This window comes from Elephas maximus, chromosome 18 (genome assembly GCF_024166365.1).
Source record: "Elephas maximus indicus isolate mEleMax1 chromosome 18, mEleMax1 primary haplotype, whole genome shotgun sequence".
In the NCBI taxonomy this organism is placed as follows: domain Eukaryota; kingdom Metazoa; phylum Chordata; class Mammalia; order Proboscidea; family Elephantidae; genus Elephas; species Elephas maximus.
Window position 1 is genome coordinate 12,570,757 of NC_064836.1, and position 17,123 is coordinate 12,587,879.

Sequence of the window (17,123 nt, forward strand, 5' to 3'; positions counted from 1 at the left end):
TCATAAGTGGCTGACAGACCTCTACTGGATTGTAGACGACCAGGTTGCCTTCGAGGTGGAAGTCAGGGGACTCACGCCCACCCACACGTGCTCACCCTCACCAGGTCTATCTCCTGTGTCGTTGACAGATGGGATGGGCTGAGTGGAGCCTAACTCAGTGTGATGAGTATGCTCTTTTAGCAATGACCATATTGCTGCCATCAGTTGTCCTTTACAGTTTGCAAAATGCCTTCACCAACATTCCCTCATCTGATGTGTACCCCAGGTTCCACTCCCACCAGCTCACAGATCTGAGAACTGAATATCCGCATGGTAAGGCAACAGCCCAAAGGCTCAAAGCCCGTTAGAGGAAAGTCCAACACTATGGTCCAAGGCTTCTGTCTCAGATGCCAGGGCTCTTTCTGCTACTTCAATGCTGAAGACGAGGCAATGGTGGCTCAGTGGTAGAATTCTTGCCTTCTGTGCAGGAGATTCTGGTTTGATTCCCAGCCCATGAACCTCATGTACAACCGTCACCACTCCCTCAGTGGCGTAGTGGTTAAGTGCTACGGCTGCTAACCAAAGGGTCGACAGTTCGAATCCGCCAGGCGCTCCTTGGAAACTCTATGGGGCAGTTCTACTCTGTTCTGTAGGGTCGCTATGAGTCAGAATTGACTCAACAGTGCTGGGTTTTGGTTTTTGTTTGTTTATGATACTGAATTGGTTTCAGCGGAGCTTCCAGACTAAGACAAACTAAGAAGGCAGGCCTGGTGCTCTACTTTCAAAAAATCGGCCAGTACCCTATGGATCACAACGGTCTGATCCACAACCTATTATGGGAATGACACAGGACCTGGCAGTTTCATTCCATTGTGCATATGGTCACCATGAGTCAGGGACCAACTTAATGGCAGCTAAAAACAACAACAACAAGGATGAAGGAAAAATATTTTCACAGATGATACTTGAGGCTAGGTTTAGGGAGAAAAAAAGTTTCACTTAGAGCAACATCTGGCCCTAGCTGGTATCACCTAAAAGGTGAAAAAAAGAATCTCAGGTTCATGGACACTCAATCAATAGGTTCATCATGACCTCCCCAACCCCCCTTTCCTCCTCCTGTCATTCCTATTTCAGTTAAATGTCCACGTCACAGGGAAATCTCCAGGGTGACTCTCATATCCACTTCCTGGCTTCAAATCTCACCCCACACTGTAGCCAGGTATAAACCTGATCTTATCTCCTGCTCAACACCATTCCACAGTCTAGAGATGGAGGTGAAATACCGGAAAGCCTACCAAGATTTGGCTACAACTTACCTTTCCAGATCCCTCTTCCAAGTGCATCACATTGTACTATTTACTAGCCCCAGATTCTGCCATGAGCTGTCTGCCTCCACTTCATTCATATCAGACACTACTCCCCAGGTTGTAATCCTACCTATCTATCCTTGAAGGTCCAGCTCAAAGTTTACTTCCTCCGTGATTCTCCTGAGCTACTTTCCAATAACAAGCATTGTTGATAAGTTCCAATTTCATTCATTTTACAAATGAGTAAACTGAGCCTAGAGGTTAGGGTGACTAATCTGCCTGTGGTCAGTCAGGTCCAGAGAAGACAACTCTCTGTTCTATTTGCTCTCAGTTGCCCACGCCCTTTTCCTCCCTCAGCCTTTACCTCCAGCTCCGTTGTGTCCAGACCAGCCCACTCTGTTGCTAACCCTTCCCCTTCTTTCTCCACAGAAATCAATGGGACCCAGATTTGCCCCAACGACCTAGTTGCCTTCCACGACTTCTCTTCAGATCTGGAGAACGTACCACATCTGCGATACCTGCGGCTGGATGGGAACTACCTGAAGCCACCCATCCCCCTGGACCTTATGATGTGCTTCCGCCTCCTTCAGTCCGTGATCATCTAGGCCCTTACTCTGACCCTGCATTTCCTTTGGACCAGACTTGAATGTTGGTGGCTCAGGCCAGGGACATGTTAACCAGTAAGCAAGATATACACCAGCTTGTATTGAGCAAGGTATGCTCAGGCTTAATTGTATTTACTTGCTAATCTGTGGTGAGCGATTTCACATGGGCTTTACCACATCTTTGACACGGTGGAGGACAGGTGAAATTGTGCACTGCAGATTGGTGGGAAGGCACGATCAGGCCCGTGTGAACCTTGCTTATTGGGTAATCCGGACCTGGCCCAGGAACCTATGCCCACCACCGCTTCTCTCCAACTCCCTTTCTTGCTCCTAGCTTTGCCTTTCTTATCCCGCCTTTCTGAGGCAAGCAAAAGCCATATACTCTGTTGCACCCTACAGGCTTTGGAGTGAGATTTTCAAGGGCTTGATTTGGTTCCACCTAATTCAAAAACACCCACTGCACCCCAAACTTCTGGCCTTATGTGGTCTCCCTTTGGCCCAGAAGACTAGATGTGTGTCTAAAGACTTCAGATCCCCTTATCTCTCCTCCGCTCATTATTCCAGGGTAAGTCTGGGCCATGGATTAGCATCTGGATCTTGGTCCTGGCCACAACAAGCAGAAGATTGTCAGGGACAGCCTGGAGGCGAGGCTGGAAAAGCCTGCTAGAGACTCCGCCATTGTGGGCAGCTCTGGCCCAAAGAGGCTGAGATACCCAGGTCATCTCTACTAAGGATTCCATCTTCCAAAGCTGCTGCTCCACCACCCTGTTCTCTAGCAACAGACGTTGGCCTGGCTCTCTGCTGGCCTGTGTTCTCCAGAAAGGAAATGCGAGGGAATGACCAGGTGGAGGGTCAGGGTTCCCATAAGGCCTGGAACCTGGCCATCTCTTGACAGCAATGAGCTAAGCGCCTCTCCTCCTTGTCCGGGGTGAACACCAGTACACTCCCTCCTGGCTGGGCCTCTATAATTCTAAGAGTGAGAGTAGAGAGGGAAAGTCAAGGAGAAGAATGGCTCAAGGAACTAGGAGTCAGCAGGGTGGGAGAGGAGGTGGGAGCCAGAGCCCCAAGATAGACCATGTGGGTGCAGCTTGGTCCTACAGCACCGCTGCCCCCCCCCCCTCCGCCATCTACCCACATCAAGAGGCCTCATACCCTGGGGAACACAGTGTTCACAGTGAGGATATGTATCCACCAGCCTTGCCCCTGCCATCTGTTCTCCATCAGTGTGGATGGCTCAATCATTTCCAGCCCAAGGAAGGAGGTTCCTGAGAAATGGGGAAGAAGGGGCGGAGCACTTGGAAATCTCCCAGAAGCCTCCTCCATCATCCGCAAATTGGCCTCTAAGACAGTCTCGTCAGTGACACCTGGTGGTTGGTTCTGGTCACAGCTGGTTCAGTCTTCCTCCTCACCCTCTCTCTGGGGCAATTTTCCAAGGTCAGGGAACTGGCATCAGGCTTCAACTTGGAAAAGCCATGGCCATGTGCATGTTTTCTCTCTCCTCTGATGTCAAAGGGCACAAGATACTGAGGCCCTGAGCGGGGGGCTGCTTCTCAACACAAGTGAGTACAAAGGGGAACCTCTGGGAACCCAGCTGAAGATAGTCTGTTCCCATTTTGCTGTATGACCTTGCCTTGCTCTCAGCTCCCACATCTGTAAACCAAAGTGGTGGGTAAGATGCTCCTCCAGGGCCCCTCCAGTGCTCATGTTCAAGTCTGCGGCTCCACACTGTAGACTGTGCTTTAATGCAAGTCAAGTACTAAATAGTACCCCTTTCCTTGCAGTAAGTTATTCCCTGTGTGAATTCTCCCTTCCCCAGAGGCTCCGCCATCCCCTTGCTTGACCTGAGTCAGCAGCTTGGCAGGTCTCCAAGCTGCCTCACCTCCCCCTGCCCCCTGCTGCTGCTCCAGGGCCCCCTGTGCGTGTATGCTGATGGGAGCAGTGAAGATGCTCTAGAAAAGAGTAAGACACAGTGCTTACCCTTAAGTTAGTATGACAAGAGTTCCAGAGGTTTGTAAAGAATTGGATTATGCTAGGTCTCTAACTTCAAGAAGTTCCTGCTGTTATCTTTCTCACCTTTCTCGGTTGCTTAATTTACAGCAAACAGGGCCCATTTCATCAGAGCCTCCTTCCCCAGGACTTTAAACATAGATTCTGATTCAGTATATCTTGGGGGAGTAGAAATGCAAATTCTCAGTGGGGGTTCGAACCAGAATGAACCGATCTGAAGCCCTGTCCTTCCCCTATGCACCCTCTCAACTGCCTCATTCTTCCCAGCTACAACCGGTTTCTCCAAGGCTCCTGCTTGAAGTCAATACACTTTTGTGGCTGTAAGCAACCTGGTGCTATGGCCTGGATAAGTCTCCCGTCTATATCTTATTCACCCCTCCCAATCTCGGCCCTTTTGACAAGGCCCTCAGGGGAGCACAGTGCCTGTGGCTCCCCGGGGAGAGGGGGTATTCCCCTGCTCCTGCAAACCACAATTCTTTTGTTTTAGCAGCAACACAATCCCCACCATCCCATTGCCCCATCTAGAATGTGTTGATCCCTCCCTTGCTGTTTGCAGCTGTAGATCAGGAGTGATTAGAGTTCAACCGGCTTTACAGCCTCCCTGCCCCCCTCCTCCTGCCATCTTCCCTTGGGTATCTCTTGGGTTTTAGGAAGCACCCTCCTTGCACAGGTCCATCCCGCAGTGCTGTTACCATCTACATATACGTGTGTGGAAGTAGGCGTGTATGTGTATCTGCAGGTATATCTATTCCCTCTTCAAAACCATGTTAACTTTGTGAAACAATTTTTACATTTCAACACGCTTCACAGCAGAGGAAATAAAGTAACGTGAAACACACCCTGCTTGAATTTGACAATGTGAACAGATCAAGAGCAACGCTTTAAAGTCATCTTGCCACCATGCCCCACACCTCTTACTTGCTCCAAAAAGATAGATGGAGAGACGATGCTATTCCTAAGAAACTCCTAGGAAACCATTCTAAAGTCTTTTCTTAGTGAATTTCCCCTAAAACTCACAGCCCTCATGAAAAATTAGTCCTAACATCAGACCAGACATTTGAAGCCCATAGTCCTGAGCTCGTTCCCACAGATACCACATTGTGAGGGTCTACCAAATGCTCAATACTAAGCCAGCTACGGTTATCAAATCGGGTGGATTTAAGGCCCTAATGACTCTATTTCTAGTAGTAAAGAGGGCACTGAGAGTCTGCTGTGTGGCATGACAATGGAGATATGCAAAATGTCACCACTGTACCTATAAATCAGTAGATATAAAAAAATCACAAATCAGCCACCATTCCTGACCAAGGAAAGCTTGCAGACTAGTTGGGGAGATGAGCGTGCACACAAACCAGTGGAAGAGCTGTATCAAGGGCAAAGAACAAAGAGTCGCATCATGCAAATGTCCTACAGGCTGCAGACATTCACCAAAGGATGAAGTCGGGGGGCTTGGTTCTCTCTTCAGAGGGAAGGTCGTTCCAGAAGCAGGATTTGTCATCCTTCCAGCTGACACCAACTTCTCCAGGATGAAGACTGCCTGATGAGGTTCCCACCTCCTCCCATTTGCCTGCAAAACACCTGCTTCCGTTCAACGTTGCAAATGGACATCAACTGTGTGCCAGGTTACTGGCTAAGAATTCAAGGATGGACAATGTCCACCCAGGCCTTTGAAGAATTCATAGCTTGGTAAAGGGAGAAATCCATGATTGCATAATCCCATGTCTTTAGTGTTTGTAATAATGGTGCGTAAAGAGCATGAAAGAGAGGGCCTCAACCTCACCCTGGAGGAAACAAGATCGTATGAGCTGGATCTTAAGGGATGAATCAGGTTTTGCCAGGTGGGAAAGGGAAGAAAAGCACATAACCAGCAGTGGAAACAGCACGAGCAAAAAAGGTAGGAAGGCTTAGAGTATACCCTGTGGTGCATGTGTGCCAGGGCTTCAAATCTATTCAAGCTGGTTCAATCATGGCCGAGGAAATGACACAGAACAGACCCAAATTAAAAAAAAAAAAAAATTAAATTTGGGTAAACCAGAGCCATAACTGGAATGGAGAAAATTACAGGCGGAAGCCCTGCTAGAAACTTAATCTCCCTCTTATAAAACAAAAACAAGGGCAGTGTATGCGCTGCATAGCCAAAAATCTCTTTCCTGTTGGATTTTGCACAGTCAGAAGCAGCGGTCCCCCATTCAAAGATGGCGGCCAACTGTACCACTTTGAGTGTGTGTTCTCCTCAGTACTGGCGATAATCCAATCTCATGCATCTGACTCCTGGAAGGGCTCACCACACCTCTTCTGAGTCTCCCATTCAAGGACTTTGACCTATAATTTTTTCTGTAAATTAAAAAAAATTGGGTGTGTTCAGTTTTGCTTCGTTAGCCATGACTGAACAGTTTGAACTGGTTCAAAGCCCTCGTGTGTATGAGTGTGCGTGTGTGTGACTGTGAAAGAGGGTCATGTTCCAGTCATAAAGCTGAGTTATGTGGCTATAAGCCCTCAGCAGAGAATACATCCCTGTTGTCCAAAAAGCAGGAGGGTTCCTGAACTTTCCACCCCCACCTTACTCCGCCCGAACAAAAGGAGCAGCAACAGGGTCAGCTGGCCAAACTTCTGTCTACATTCCCTGCCACCTCCATTCCATCAACATGTCCTGTGCTTCTCCCAATGAGAGATTAGAATTCAAATGTCTGCCCATCCCCTCTGCCAGGCTGTCTAGGAGCTGAGCTACCTGGAAGAACAGCATGGTGGTGAGACTGTGTCCCACACAGGTCACACACACACACGTGGACCCTCCCTGAAATCCATGAGATCTAGAGTGTGTGACCAGTGAGCATGTCAGAGCAAGAGGAGAAGTTCAGAGAGGGTCTTGGTTGTGACTCCTGTGTCCAAGGTGGATCCTTGTCAGGAGGACTGTGGGAACAGGCGCATGCGCGGCAGTGAGGCTGGCTTTGAGCCTGTGGGGGAGGACTGATGGCAGGGTAGGGGGCACAGGGACAAAGGAGGGAGAAGAGGAGGGAGGGCAGAGGGCGTGAGTTGCCAAGAAAGCAGGAGGAAGAGTAAGATCAGGGCAGGTGGCAGGGAGAATGAATGAACAGTGGCATTTGCATTGCTCACTGGGGAATAAATGGCATGAGGGGGGAGGCTGGGGTGTCCCAGGCTGGCTGTGGGGGCGGAGGGCAGAAGAGCAAGCCCCTCCAAATGTTCCATCTGCTGCCAGGGTGCCCTCCTGGCTCCAGGGCCCTCTCTCCCTCGACCCAGCAGAGCCCCCATCCCATCTCTCCTCAGATGGGGGGCTGCCAAGGGCACAGAAATATGCATTACCCTGGTAACCAGGTTCTTGGGCTGGGGAAGCCCCCTTCCACACCAGGTGGTGCCCACGAACACTGCAGGCCCAGCACTACCCCTTGAGCCAAGCTAGCAGATCTGCCCCTTCACCTGGTGTGCCAGGGCAGAGATGAGTTCTGCCAAGGCCATCTGTTCTGATGACACCAAGACACATGGTCTGGGGCTCCCGAGAGATGAGGTGAGAAGAGGAGGGTCATGTGAGTGAAGGAAAACCCTCTGGCCTGAGAGCCAGGAAATCTAAGTGCTGGCTCTGGCTCTGTGTGACCTTGGGAAAGACACCTCACCTCTTGGGTCTTGGTTTTCTCATTTGTATGGTAAACGGCTGGGACTCCATCTTCAGGAGCCTCGATCTTTAGGGAACCCCGATCTTTATGGGGCCTTGCAGCTTGGATTCAGTATCTGGTCAGTGGGAGGGGTTGGGAAGCAAGGAACCTCACCGAGGAGCGAGGAGGGCAGGCTGGCAGAGCCTTGGGGAAGGCAGCTTAGGCGGAACCCCGTGCCTTCACCAAGGGCTTTCCCTTCAGCCTGCCTGAGGCACCAGGGAAAGTAGGGTCTCTCCTGGTAAATATATCTGCCAAGACACTGGGGGTGGGGGAGCCCACTGAGGAGCCCACACAATGCTTTATGATGTTTCTGAGCAGGAAGTCCTTTCCAGGTCCAACCTCAGCTCCTGTCCACCTTCTTTCCTTCTATCGGATTTAGAATTTGCTGGATCCTTTCATGATCATCGTCGGTGAACCTGAAGTTGGTTTTCAAACTCTACTCCACCCCCATCACCTTCTTGCTGAATCACACAGGCCTTCAGACCTTCTTCCTTCTGGTGCTTTTTGTTCAGTCATTGGTTCTCATTGGTGAGGTGGTGGGGCTGGCTGGAGTCCCTGTCTTCAGCTTCTTGTTATCTTTGGATTCCATCTATGAAGCCGAAAGCCCATTCCTCTCTGGCTGTAGGAAAAAGTAGAAAGGTAAACTCCATCCTTCCACCTCCCCCACCTTTGTTGTGGTTGTTAGCTGCTCTGGAGTTGTGCCCCGCCACCCAACTTATGGAGACCTCATACCCAACAGAACAAAAATGCTGCCAGGTCCCACACCATCCCATGATTGGTTGCAGACCTTCGAGGGTGGGAACTGGCTGCCCCCTAAAAGACATTATGGAGGTGGGACAGGAAAAAAAGATTGTAGAGAGGGTGGGTCAGAAAATAGAGAGAGAGGTAGCAAACAGAATAAGGGAGAGACAGACAGGGAGGGAGGCAGAAAGAATTCCCTGTCATCAAGCAAGAAAATGGGTTGGGAGACCCCCAGAGGAAGGAGGAGGGGAAACAGCTGGACATTGGGAAGAATTAAAGTCTGATTGGTCACACTCCTGCTTTGGCCAGCTCCTTGCCCTCCCCTGGCCCCACTCTGATGACCTTCCCATCCGAGTCCCCAATGCTCTGCGGCTGTGAGGCTCCATTGGGAACACAAGGAGTATAAGGGGTAAGGTTGAAAGTTTGAGGCCTTAGACCCACTGGCAGCAAGTGAGGGCAAGGAGACAGGGATTAGGCAGGGCAAACAGTCAGGCCATAGAAGTTGGGAGAGGCTGAGTGGGCAATAAACTCTAAAGGACTAGTTTTTTAAAGATTATGTAATTTGGTTTGGGTTAAGGCATGGGAGGTAAAAGGAGCCCTGGTGGCACAATGGTTAAGCACTTGGCTGCTAACTAACTGAAAGGTTGTTGATTCAAAACCACCAGTAGTTCCACAGGAAAAAGATGTGGCAGTCTGCTTCTATGAAGATTACAGCCTTGGAAACCCTATGGCGTAGCTCTACTCTGTCTTACAGGGTCACTATGAGCCAGAACCGACTCGACAGCAATGAATTTGTTTGTTTGTTTGTTTTTATGGGGGGTATTAAAGCTCTCGGCTGCTAACCGAAATGTTAGTGGTTCCAAACCACCAGTGGCTTCATGGGAGGAAGCTGTGGCAGGCAGTCTGCTTCCACAGAGATTTACAGCCTTGGAAACCCTATGGGGTCGCTACGAGTTGGAATCGACTCAGTGGCAGTGGTTTATGGGAGGTAAGACGAACAGACTCTTCTTGCTACTGCCGGGGCTACTCCCTGCCCAGCTGAAATTAACAAAGGGAAGACAGCTAGAAATTTAAGCCTGTGCATCCTTTGTGCAGCTAGCTTTGGGGGAGGGCAGGGTTCTCAGGAATACATTCGGGCTAACTGTGTAGACACCTGTTCATGGAAACCTCAACACCACACCACGCACATTTCTTGACCCATGAAGAACTTTCATGAATACTTGCACTCATGAGCCCATCATATATGTACAAAATCTCCTGTGCAGACACACGCATGTAAAAAGGTATCTAAGGAAATTTCTGGATCTGTACACACTTCCACAACTGTACACAAGGGACTCTCCTGTTCCTGTAATTTTTTATTTTTAGAAAGCTGCATGTGTAAATATATATTATAAACTAACATGCTTTTTTACATTGTATGTTTTTTTTTTTTTTAATAATATTTTATTGTGTTTTCGGTGAAAGTTTAAAAAGCAAGTTAGGTTTCCATTTGAGAATTTCTCCATAAATTGCTCAGTGACATGAGTTACATTTTTCACAAATGTGTCAATATTCTCTTTAATTGTGTTCTGGTAATTCTGTTTCCAGTATTCTAGTTTCCATGCCCTTCTTAACTTCTCATCTTTGCTTTAGAGTAATTGTTGACCTTTTGGTCTCATGTAGATGGTTTTTTAATGGAGTACCATACTCATGGGTAATAAATATCTTTTATTTTGTGTGCCAATCTGTTATTCCACTAAAAGATGACCTCAGGGGATAGTTTCTTTTTAAAGTTTAAAGAGTATCTCAGGGAGATAGTATCAGGGAGTCATCTAGCCTCAACTGGTCAATTAAGTCTGGACTTTCCAAGAATTTTAGTTCCGTTCCACATTTTTCTCCCATTCTATCAGGGTCCACCTATTGTGGCCCTGATCAGAACAGTTGGTAATGGTAGCAGAGCACCATCTAGTTCTTCTGGTCTCAGGATAGATGAGGCTATGGGTTGCATAGGCTATTAGCCCTGTGGACTACATGGTTTCATCTCTGAGACTTTGGTTTCCTTCTTTCTCTTTGGTTCCTAACAAGTAGAGACCAATAGTTGTATCTTAAATGGCTGCTTGAAAGCTATTAAGATCCCAGATGCTACTCACCTCACTAGGATGAAGAACATGAACTTTGGGGTGCCAATTGACTGAGTTCTCCCATGAGACTAAGGTCCTAAGCTTTCAAACCCAGACAACCACTCTTGCAAGGTGTCTTAAGCTGGGTTCTCTAGAGAAGCAAAACCAGTAAAGTGTATACATATCTATAGAGAGAGATTTAGATACGGAAATGGCTTACGAGCTTGTAGAGGCTGGAACATTCCAAGTCTGTGGGTCAGAATAGAGGCTTTCCCTGGTTCACATAGCCGCAGGGGCTGGCAAACTCAAGACTGGCAGGTCAGAGAGGAGGGCTTGTGCTCACAGGCCATGAAGATCAATGAATCCCAAGATCAGCAGGCAAGACAATAGGTAAGCTGCTACCTCAAGTCCCAAGAGCCAGATGTCAGATGAATAGGAGCCAGTTGCAGGATTCAGAGTGAGCAAAAGCCTGAGAGCCTTGCCAGAAAGTCCATTTATATTCAATGCAGGCCACACGCCCAAAGAAACTCTGTTTCAACTGACTGGTTACTCACAGCAGATTCCATCATGAAGGTGATCACATTATATTAAATCTCATCATGGAAGTGATCACAACATCATACAACTGCCAAACCACTGAAAATCATGGCCCAGCCAAGTTGGTACACAACTTTAATCATCACAGTCCACCTGTTGTCAACTTGGCATCTGTACACATCTCCTTAAACTATACACAATCTCTGAATAAAGACAATTATAAATGCATCTAACTGATACAACAAACACACATACAACCAAAAATGCACTAGCCCTATTTACATCTTACATTTTATAAGTGAGGAAAACAAAAAGATTTCATGCACATATACAAAGCAGAAATACTCATAACAATTAAGGTCCTCATTTCTGCAACCAGTCATATGGTCGTAAATGGTATTTAGAATTGCCTTCTACCACCCATTCCATATTCTCTTTGCCCTCAGCAAGCACCTCAGCTGGTCGTGGTTCATTGCCTAGAGGGGTGACTCAAACCTTCATTCCTGAAGGGTCTGGGCTATTAGTAGTCATGTCAGAATTGAGTTGCTATAGTTTTCCATTGACTTTAATCACAGGGCATGGTCGTGTTAAGAGATGACCTAAGGGATCTCCTGCATTCCGGACATACTCTTCTTTACCTCCATTATGTAATATCAATCTGATTTTCTCTTGGTCATCAGAATCAATCACTCCAGCCAGTACGGTAATGCCCTTCTCTGCCTGTTGATCCAGAGGCATAAGGAGCCCAACATAGCCAGGTAGCATTCTTAGCTTCTAGTTCAATGGAATCAGTGATGTGTCTCCAGGTGGGAGCATTCTTCCCTTTGGAACTAAGATCTCTAGACCCACAGGGCATAAGGTCACGGGGACGGGAAGCAAAAATTTTGTGAGTGGGTCACTAGGGATAATGGTGAGTGGTGCCACTCCTATTTCCACCCCTTGATTCCCAGGCCCATGAATCCTGGCTATGGGAGAAAGAGCACCATATATTGGATGCTGGTTTAGAGCATATACAGCCTCCTAGACTAGACTCTTGGTGGAATTATGGATGTCAAAGACAATTCTGGTAAGGACACAGAAGGATATGAGGAAAGCTGCTACGCTGGAGACTGTGCAGATGGTGAGAAACACCAGCAGCAGAGAAACAGCAGCAGCAGAACCAGGAGATCAGTGCAAGACAGTGCTGGAGCCAACCCACAGAGGAAGAAAGTTGAGTGCCTTCTGGTTGAAGTTTACTGACGAGCAGGTTGCCTCCCGGCACTTATTGGTGGAGATAAAGAGTTTTGGAAGCTGGCCCCAGCAGAGCACATGCAGGCAGTGAGGCCTGAGGGGCCAAGAGGCCAAGGAACCAGGAAGCAAGAGATGAAGAAACAAGGCATACAGGAAGTACAGCTGCCTCAGTCTCAAAGAGTAGGGCTACAACCTCTGGGGTCTCAAATGGTGGAGTCGCCACTCAGATGGGCTAAGAGAATGGGACCGCCCAAATGTGAAGGAGCAGTGTTGCCGATACAGTGGGCCTGGAAGGCAGAGTTGAAGCCCTGGGCTAAGAGGCTTTCATTCAGAATCCAGAAAAGTGTGGCCAATACCTAGAGTCTGGAGGACAGGGCCATTGTGTAAATGGTCTCAGAGAACTGAGGATTATTTTCAAGCCTTGAGGGCTGACGTAATGTTTCCTGTTGACTTGCTTGGTGCCTGTTATCCCTTCTTGCCCTCCAATTTCTCCCATTTGTAATGGAAATGTCTAGCTTGTGCCTGTTCCACCATTGTACTTTGGAAGAAGATAACTTGTACTCTAGATTTCACAGATGAAGAAGAATTTTTGGATTTTGGACTTGGAGTTTTGCTATGATATGATGGGGTGAATATGTTTTATATGTGGCAAGGACATGCATTTTGGGGGCCCAAAGAATGTCATGGATTGAATTGTGTCCTCCCAAAACATATGTCAACTTGGCTAGTCTATGATTCCCAGTATTGTGTGATTATCTATATTTTGTCATCTGATATGATTTTCGTATATGTTGTAAATCCTACCTCTATGATGTTAATGAGGTAGGATTAGCACCAGTTACGTTAATGAGGCAGGACAATCTACAAAATTAGGTTGTGTCCTAAATCAATCTCTTTTGAGATATATGAGAGAGAACCAAGAAGAGAGACATGGGGACCTCATACCACCAAGAAAGCAGCACTGCGAGCACAGCGAGTCTTTTGGACCAGGGGTTCCTGCACTGAGGAGCTCCTAGACCAGGGGAAGATTGACGACAAGGATCTTCCCCCAGAGATGATGAGAGAGAGAAAGCCTTTCCCTGGAGTTGGCACCCTGAATTCAGACTTCTAGCCTCCTAAACTGGAAGAGAATAAATTTCTCTTTGTTAAAGCCATCCACTGTGGTAAACCTGTTATAGCAGTACTAGTTAAGACACAAGGTGTTTGGTTATGTCTGAGAAGTATCTGTAACTGTGTCCTCAATGAATATACATGTGTACACACACATATCAATACATACACATGCATATAAACTAAACCAAACCCAAACATACTGCTGTCGAGTCGATTCTGACTCATGCTGACCCTACAGGACAGTGTAGAACTGCTCCGTAGGGTTTCCAAGGCTGTAAATCTTTACAGAAGTAGACTGCCACATCTTTCTCCCCTGCAGTGGCTGGTGGGTTCAAGCCATTGACCTTTCAGTTAGCAGCTGAGCGCTTAACCCACTGTACCGCCAGGGCTCTACTTCTATCTGTGCATACATATGTATTCACCTATAGCAACCCGTGCACATATATGCTCTTACGCCTACATATGTGAGCATACGCTCATTTTTTTTTTTTTTTATGTAAGTTTTTTAAGTCCATATCCCCCAAATGGACTAAGTGTTTCTGGTAAGTGTTCCTCTGGCTGAAGGAAAATGCTAGAAAGGTAGGCTCCATCCCTCCACCTCCCCACCTCCCCTTCTCTGAGAGCACAGAGTGGGGCAGAGGGAGCTTATTCATTTTCATAGCCCCAAAGACAAATATGTTGCCTGAACACAATAAACCCATTGCTGTCAAGTTGATTCTGATCAGAGACCCTATAGGACAGAGTAGAACCGCCCCTTAGGGTTTCCAAGGGGTGGCTGGTGGATTCGACCTGCTGACCTTTTGGTTAGCAGTTGTCATGGATTGAACTGTGTCCCCCCAAAATATCTGTCAACTTGGCTGGGTCATGATTCCCAGTGTTGCGTGATTGTCTACCATTTTATCATCTGATGTGACTTCCTACGTGTTGTAAATCCTATCATTATGATGTAATAAGATGGATTAGTGGCAGTTATATTGATGAGATCTACAAGATAAGATAGTGTCTTAAACCAATCTCTTTTGAGAAATAAAAGAGAGAAGCAAGCAAAGAGACATGGGGACCTCAAACCACCAAGAAAGCAGTGCTGGAAGCAGGATGCTTCCTTTGGACTGGAGGCTTCCACACAGACAGGCTCTTCAACCAGGGGAAGATTGATGGCAAGGACCTTCCTCCAGAGCCAAGAGAGAGAGAAAGCCTTCCCCTGGAGCTGACGCCCTCAATTCAAACTTTTAGCCTACTGGACTGTGAGAGAATAAACTTCTCTTTGTTAAAGCTATCCACTTGTGGTATTTCTGTTATAACAGTGCTGGATAACTAAGACAGCAGTCGAGCTCTTAGCCACTGTGCCACCAGGGATCCTGAAACACAATTAAATTAAAAAAAAAAAAAAAACATTGCCATGGAGTTGATTCCAATTCATTATGACCCTATAGGACAGAGTAGAGCTGTCCCATAGGGTTTCCAGGGAGTGGCTGGCTGGTGGATTCAATTACCCACCTTTTGGTTAGCAGCCAGGTTCTTAACCAGTGCACCACCACAGACACCCAATAAATGTTTGTTGAGCAAATGTAAGAATGAATGACCTTTTAAAAATAACTACAAAACACCTTGATGTTGAAGTTTCTTTAAGTCTAGTTTAGTAGCTGTCTTAGTTATCTAGTGCTGCTAGAACAGAGGCACTACAGGTGGGTGGCTTTAACAAATAGAAATTGGTTTTCTCTTAGTTTAGGAGGCTAGAAGTCTGAATTGAGGGCGCTGGCTCTAGGGAAGGAAACCCTGGTGGCGTAGTGGTTAAGTGCTACAGCTGCTAACCAAAAGGTCAGCAGTTCGAATCTACCAGGTGCTCCTTGGAAACTCTATCAGGCAGTTCGACTCTGTCCTATAGGGTCACTATGAGTTGGAATCAACTCGACGGCAGTGGGGTGGGGGCTCTAGGGGAAGGCTCTCTCTGTGTCCCCTCCAGGGAAAGGTCCTTGTCTCTTCAGCTCCTGCTCCTGTCTTTACGTGGTGTGGCATCTATCTTCCACCATCTCTGCTTGCTTATTTAATCTGTTTTTCTATATCTCAAAAGAAATTGATTTAAGATACACCCTACACAAATACTGCCTCATTAACGTAACAAAGAAAGCCCATTCCCAAATGGCACTATAACCACAGGTATTGAGGTCAGTGGCTAATGGCCATATTCTGAGTGTGTGGTTATGTAAGAGAGAACATCTATATATATGCACAAGTGTGTGCCTAGGTTGTAGGGGTGTGTGTGGACAAGCATATGGAGGGATGTGAGCTTCTGTGTTTAGATGACTAAATGAACCTGTGCCCTTTCTGCACATGACTGTGTGAGTGGATACCTGTGTGACAGTATTTGCAGAGGCTGAAGTGGGGCAGCGGTGAGATGGAGCTGGCAGGAGACACCCCCAAGACATCGGTCCAATATCTTAGTTTCCTAGTGCAGCTGTAACCCAAATACCACAAGTGGGTGGCTTTAAAGAACAGAGATTTCTTTTCTCACAGTTTTGGAGGCTAGAAGTCCCAATCGGGGTCTCGGAAGTTTCTATTCCTTTCTCGTTGGTAGGCCAGATGTCTTTTGGTTCCTTGTTTGTAGATGATCCTCACAGGGTGTCTGTCTTCCCCACTGTGCACACATGTCTCTCTCTGTGCTGCTTTTTATGTAACTCAGAAGCATAAGTGTGAGATCCATCCTACACTGGTATGACCTCACCTGACTGATTACATTATATGACATTATAGAAGGTGACTTCATTATGTTAGATTAGATTAGATTCACAGGTTTTGGGGTTAGGATTTCAATGCACATTTTAAAAAATTTTAGGGGGACACAATTCAGCCTATAGCACACAGCCTGCAGGGAGCTTGCACACCTAGCGAAGGCACTGTGCACAATGGTGTAAGAGTCTGCAACTGTGGGGTGGGAAATGGGGGCCCCCTCAGAAAGCTTCCCTTCACCCTGCCCACTCTCCCTGATTGGACACTGAAGCAACTCTGCCCCATTCTCCTCCCCACTACCCCAACCCAGGACCCCATGAGGCTCCTGGTCTACCTCAGTCTGCTTCTCTCCCGGAGAGAAAGGAAGAGGAGGAAAGATCAGCCCTAGGAAGATGACAATTCTTATGCAGGTCTCCATTTGGGGAACTGTGTCCTAAGCCTGGATGACTCTGGTGAGGTCATTGACCTGAGCACCTGTGGGGAGCTCACAGACTAAGGGCCCTCTCCTACCTGCCCCATAATGCAAGTGCCTCAGGCCTCCATTTCATTCTCTATGACCTGGAAATTCTTGTCCCTGTTTAGAAATTGTCACTTAAATTATACTAAGGAAAAGGACAACAAATTTTCAACTTTTGGTCCATTTGTACCAAACTTGGTGGGACCCCCTTGGAAGTTACACATTCCTCCCTGTCTTCCAGTAGAACCATAAATCATGTCAGCAATGTCAAGAGTCAGCAATGTCCTTATAGTCTTCCTGGATAAAGAAAGGCCAAAACCTCTCTCTCTTTTCTTAGACTTTCTTCCAGTCTGAAGTTCTTTCTCAGCCCTTCCTGCCTTTTACAAGGGCTGACATTTGGCAACATGGGGTTCAAACTCTGAAGCTCCACTCATCTGTGGTCAGTGGGGAGTAAGGGAAAGAGCCCCAGCCTGGAAAATTCGGAGACCTGGGTTCAAGTTCTACTTGGCCACCAGCTGGCGCCACAATCCTAGTCTCGCCCCTTTCTGGGCTTCAATTTCTCATTCACATAATGAAGGTGTTGGATCAGATGTTCTCTAAGTTCCCTACCCCCACCCCACCCCACCCCACCCCACCCCACCCCACCCCAC

General features: G+C 47.4%; 1 protein-coding gene across 3 annotated transcripts in view; it reads left to right on the forward strand.

The window, feature by feature from the left end:
- Positions 1 to 17,058, forward strand: part of PRELP (proline and arginine rich end leucine rich repeat protein) — a 28,878-nt gene extending 11,820 nt beyond the window's left edge. For 2 of the 3 annotated variants that reach the window (XM_049858009.1, XM_049858010.1), the window contains exon 3: positions 1,716 to 17,058. In XM_049858009.1, the coding sequence (XP_049713966.1) occupies positions 1,716 to 1,891 (176 nt within the window). In that variant the 3' untranslated portion in view covers positions 1,892 to 17,058. The remainder of the gene's footprint in view (positions 1 to 1,715) is intronic. The other variant, XR_007513779.1, reaches the window with a different exon arrangement.
- Positions 17,059 to 17,123: the final 65 nt, after the last annotated feature.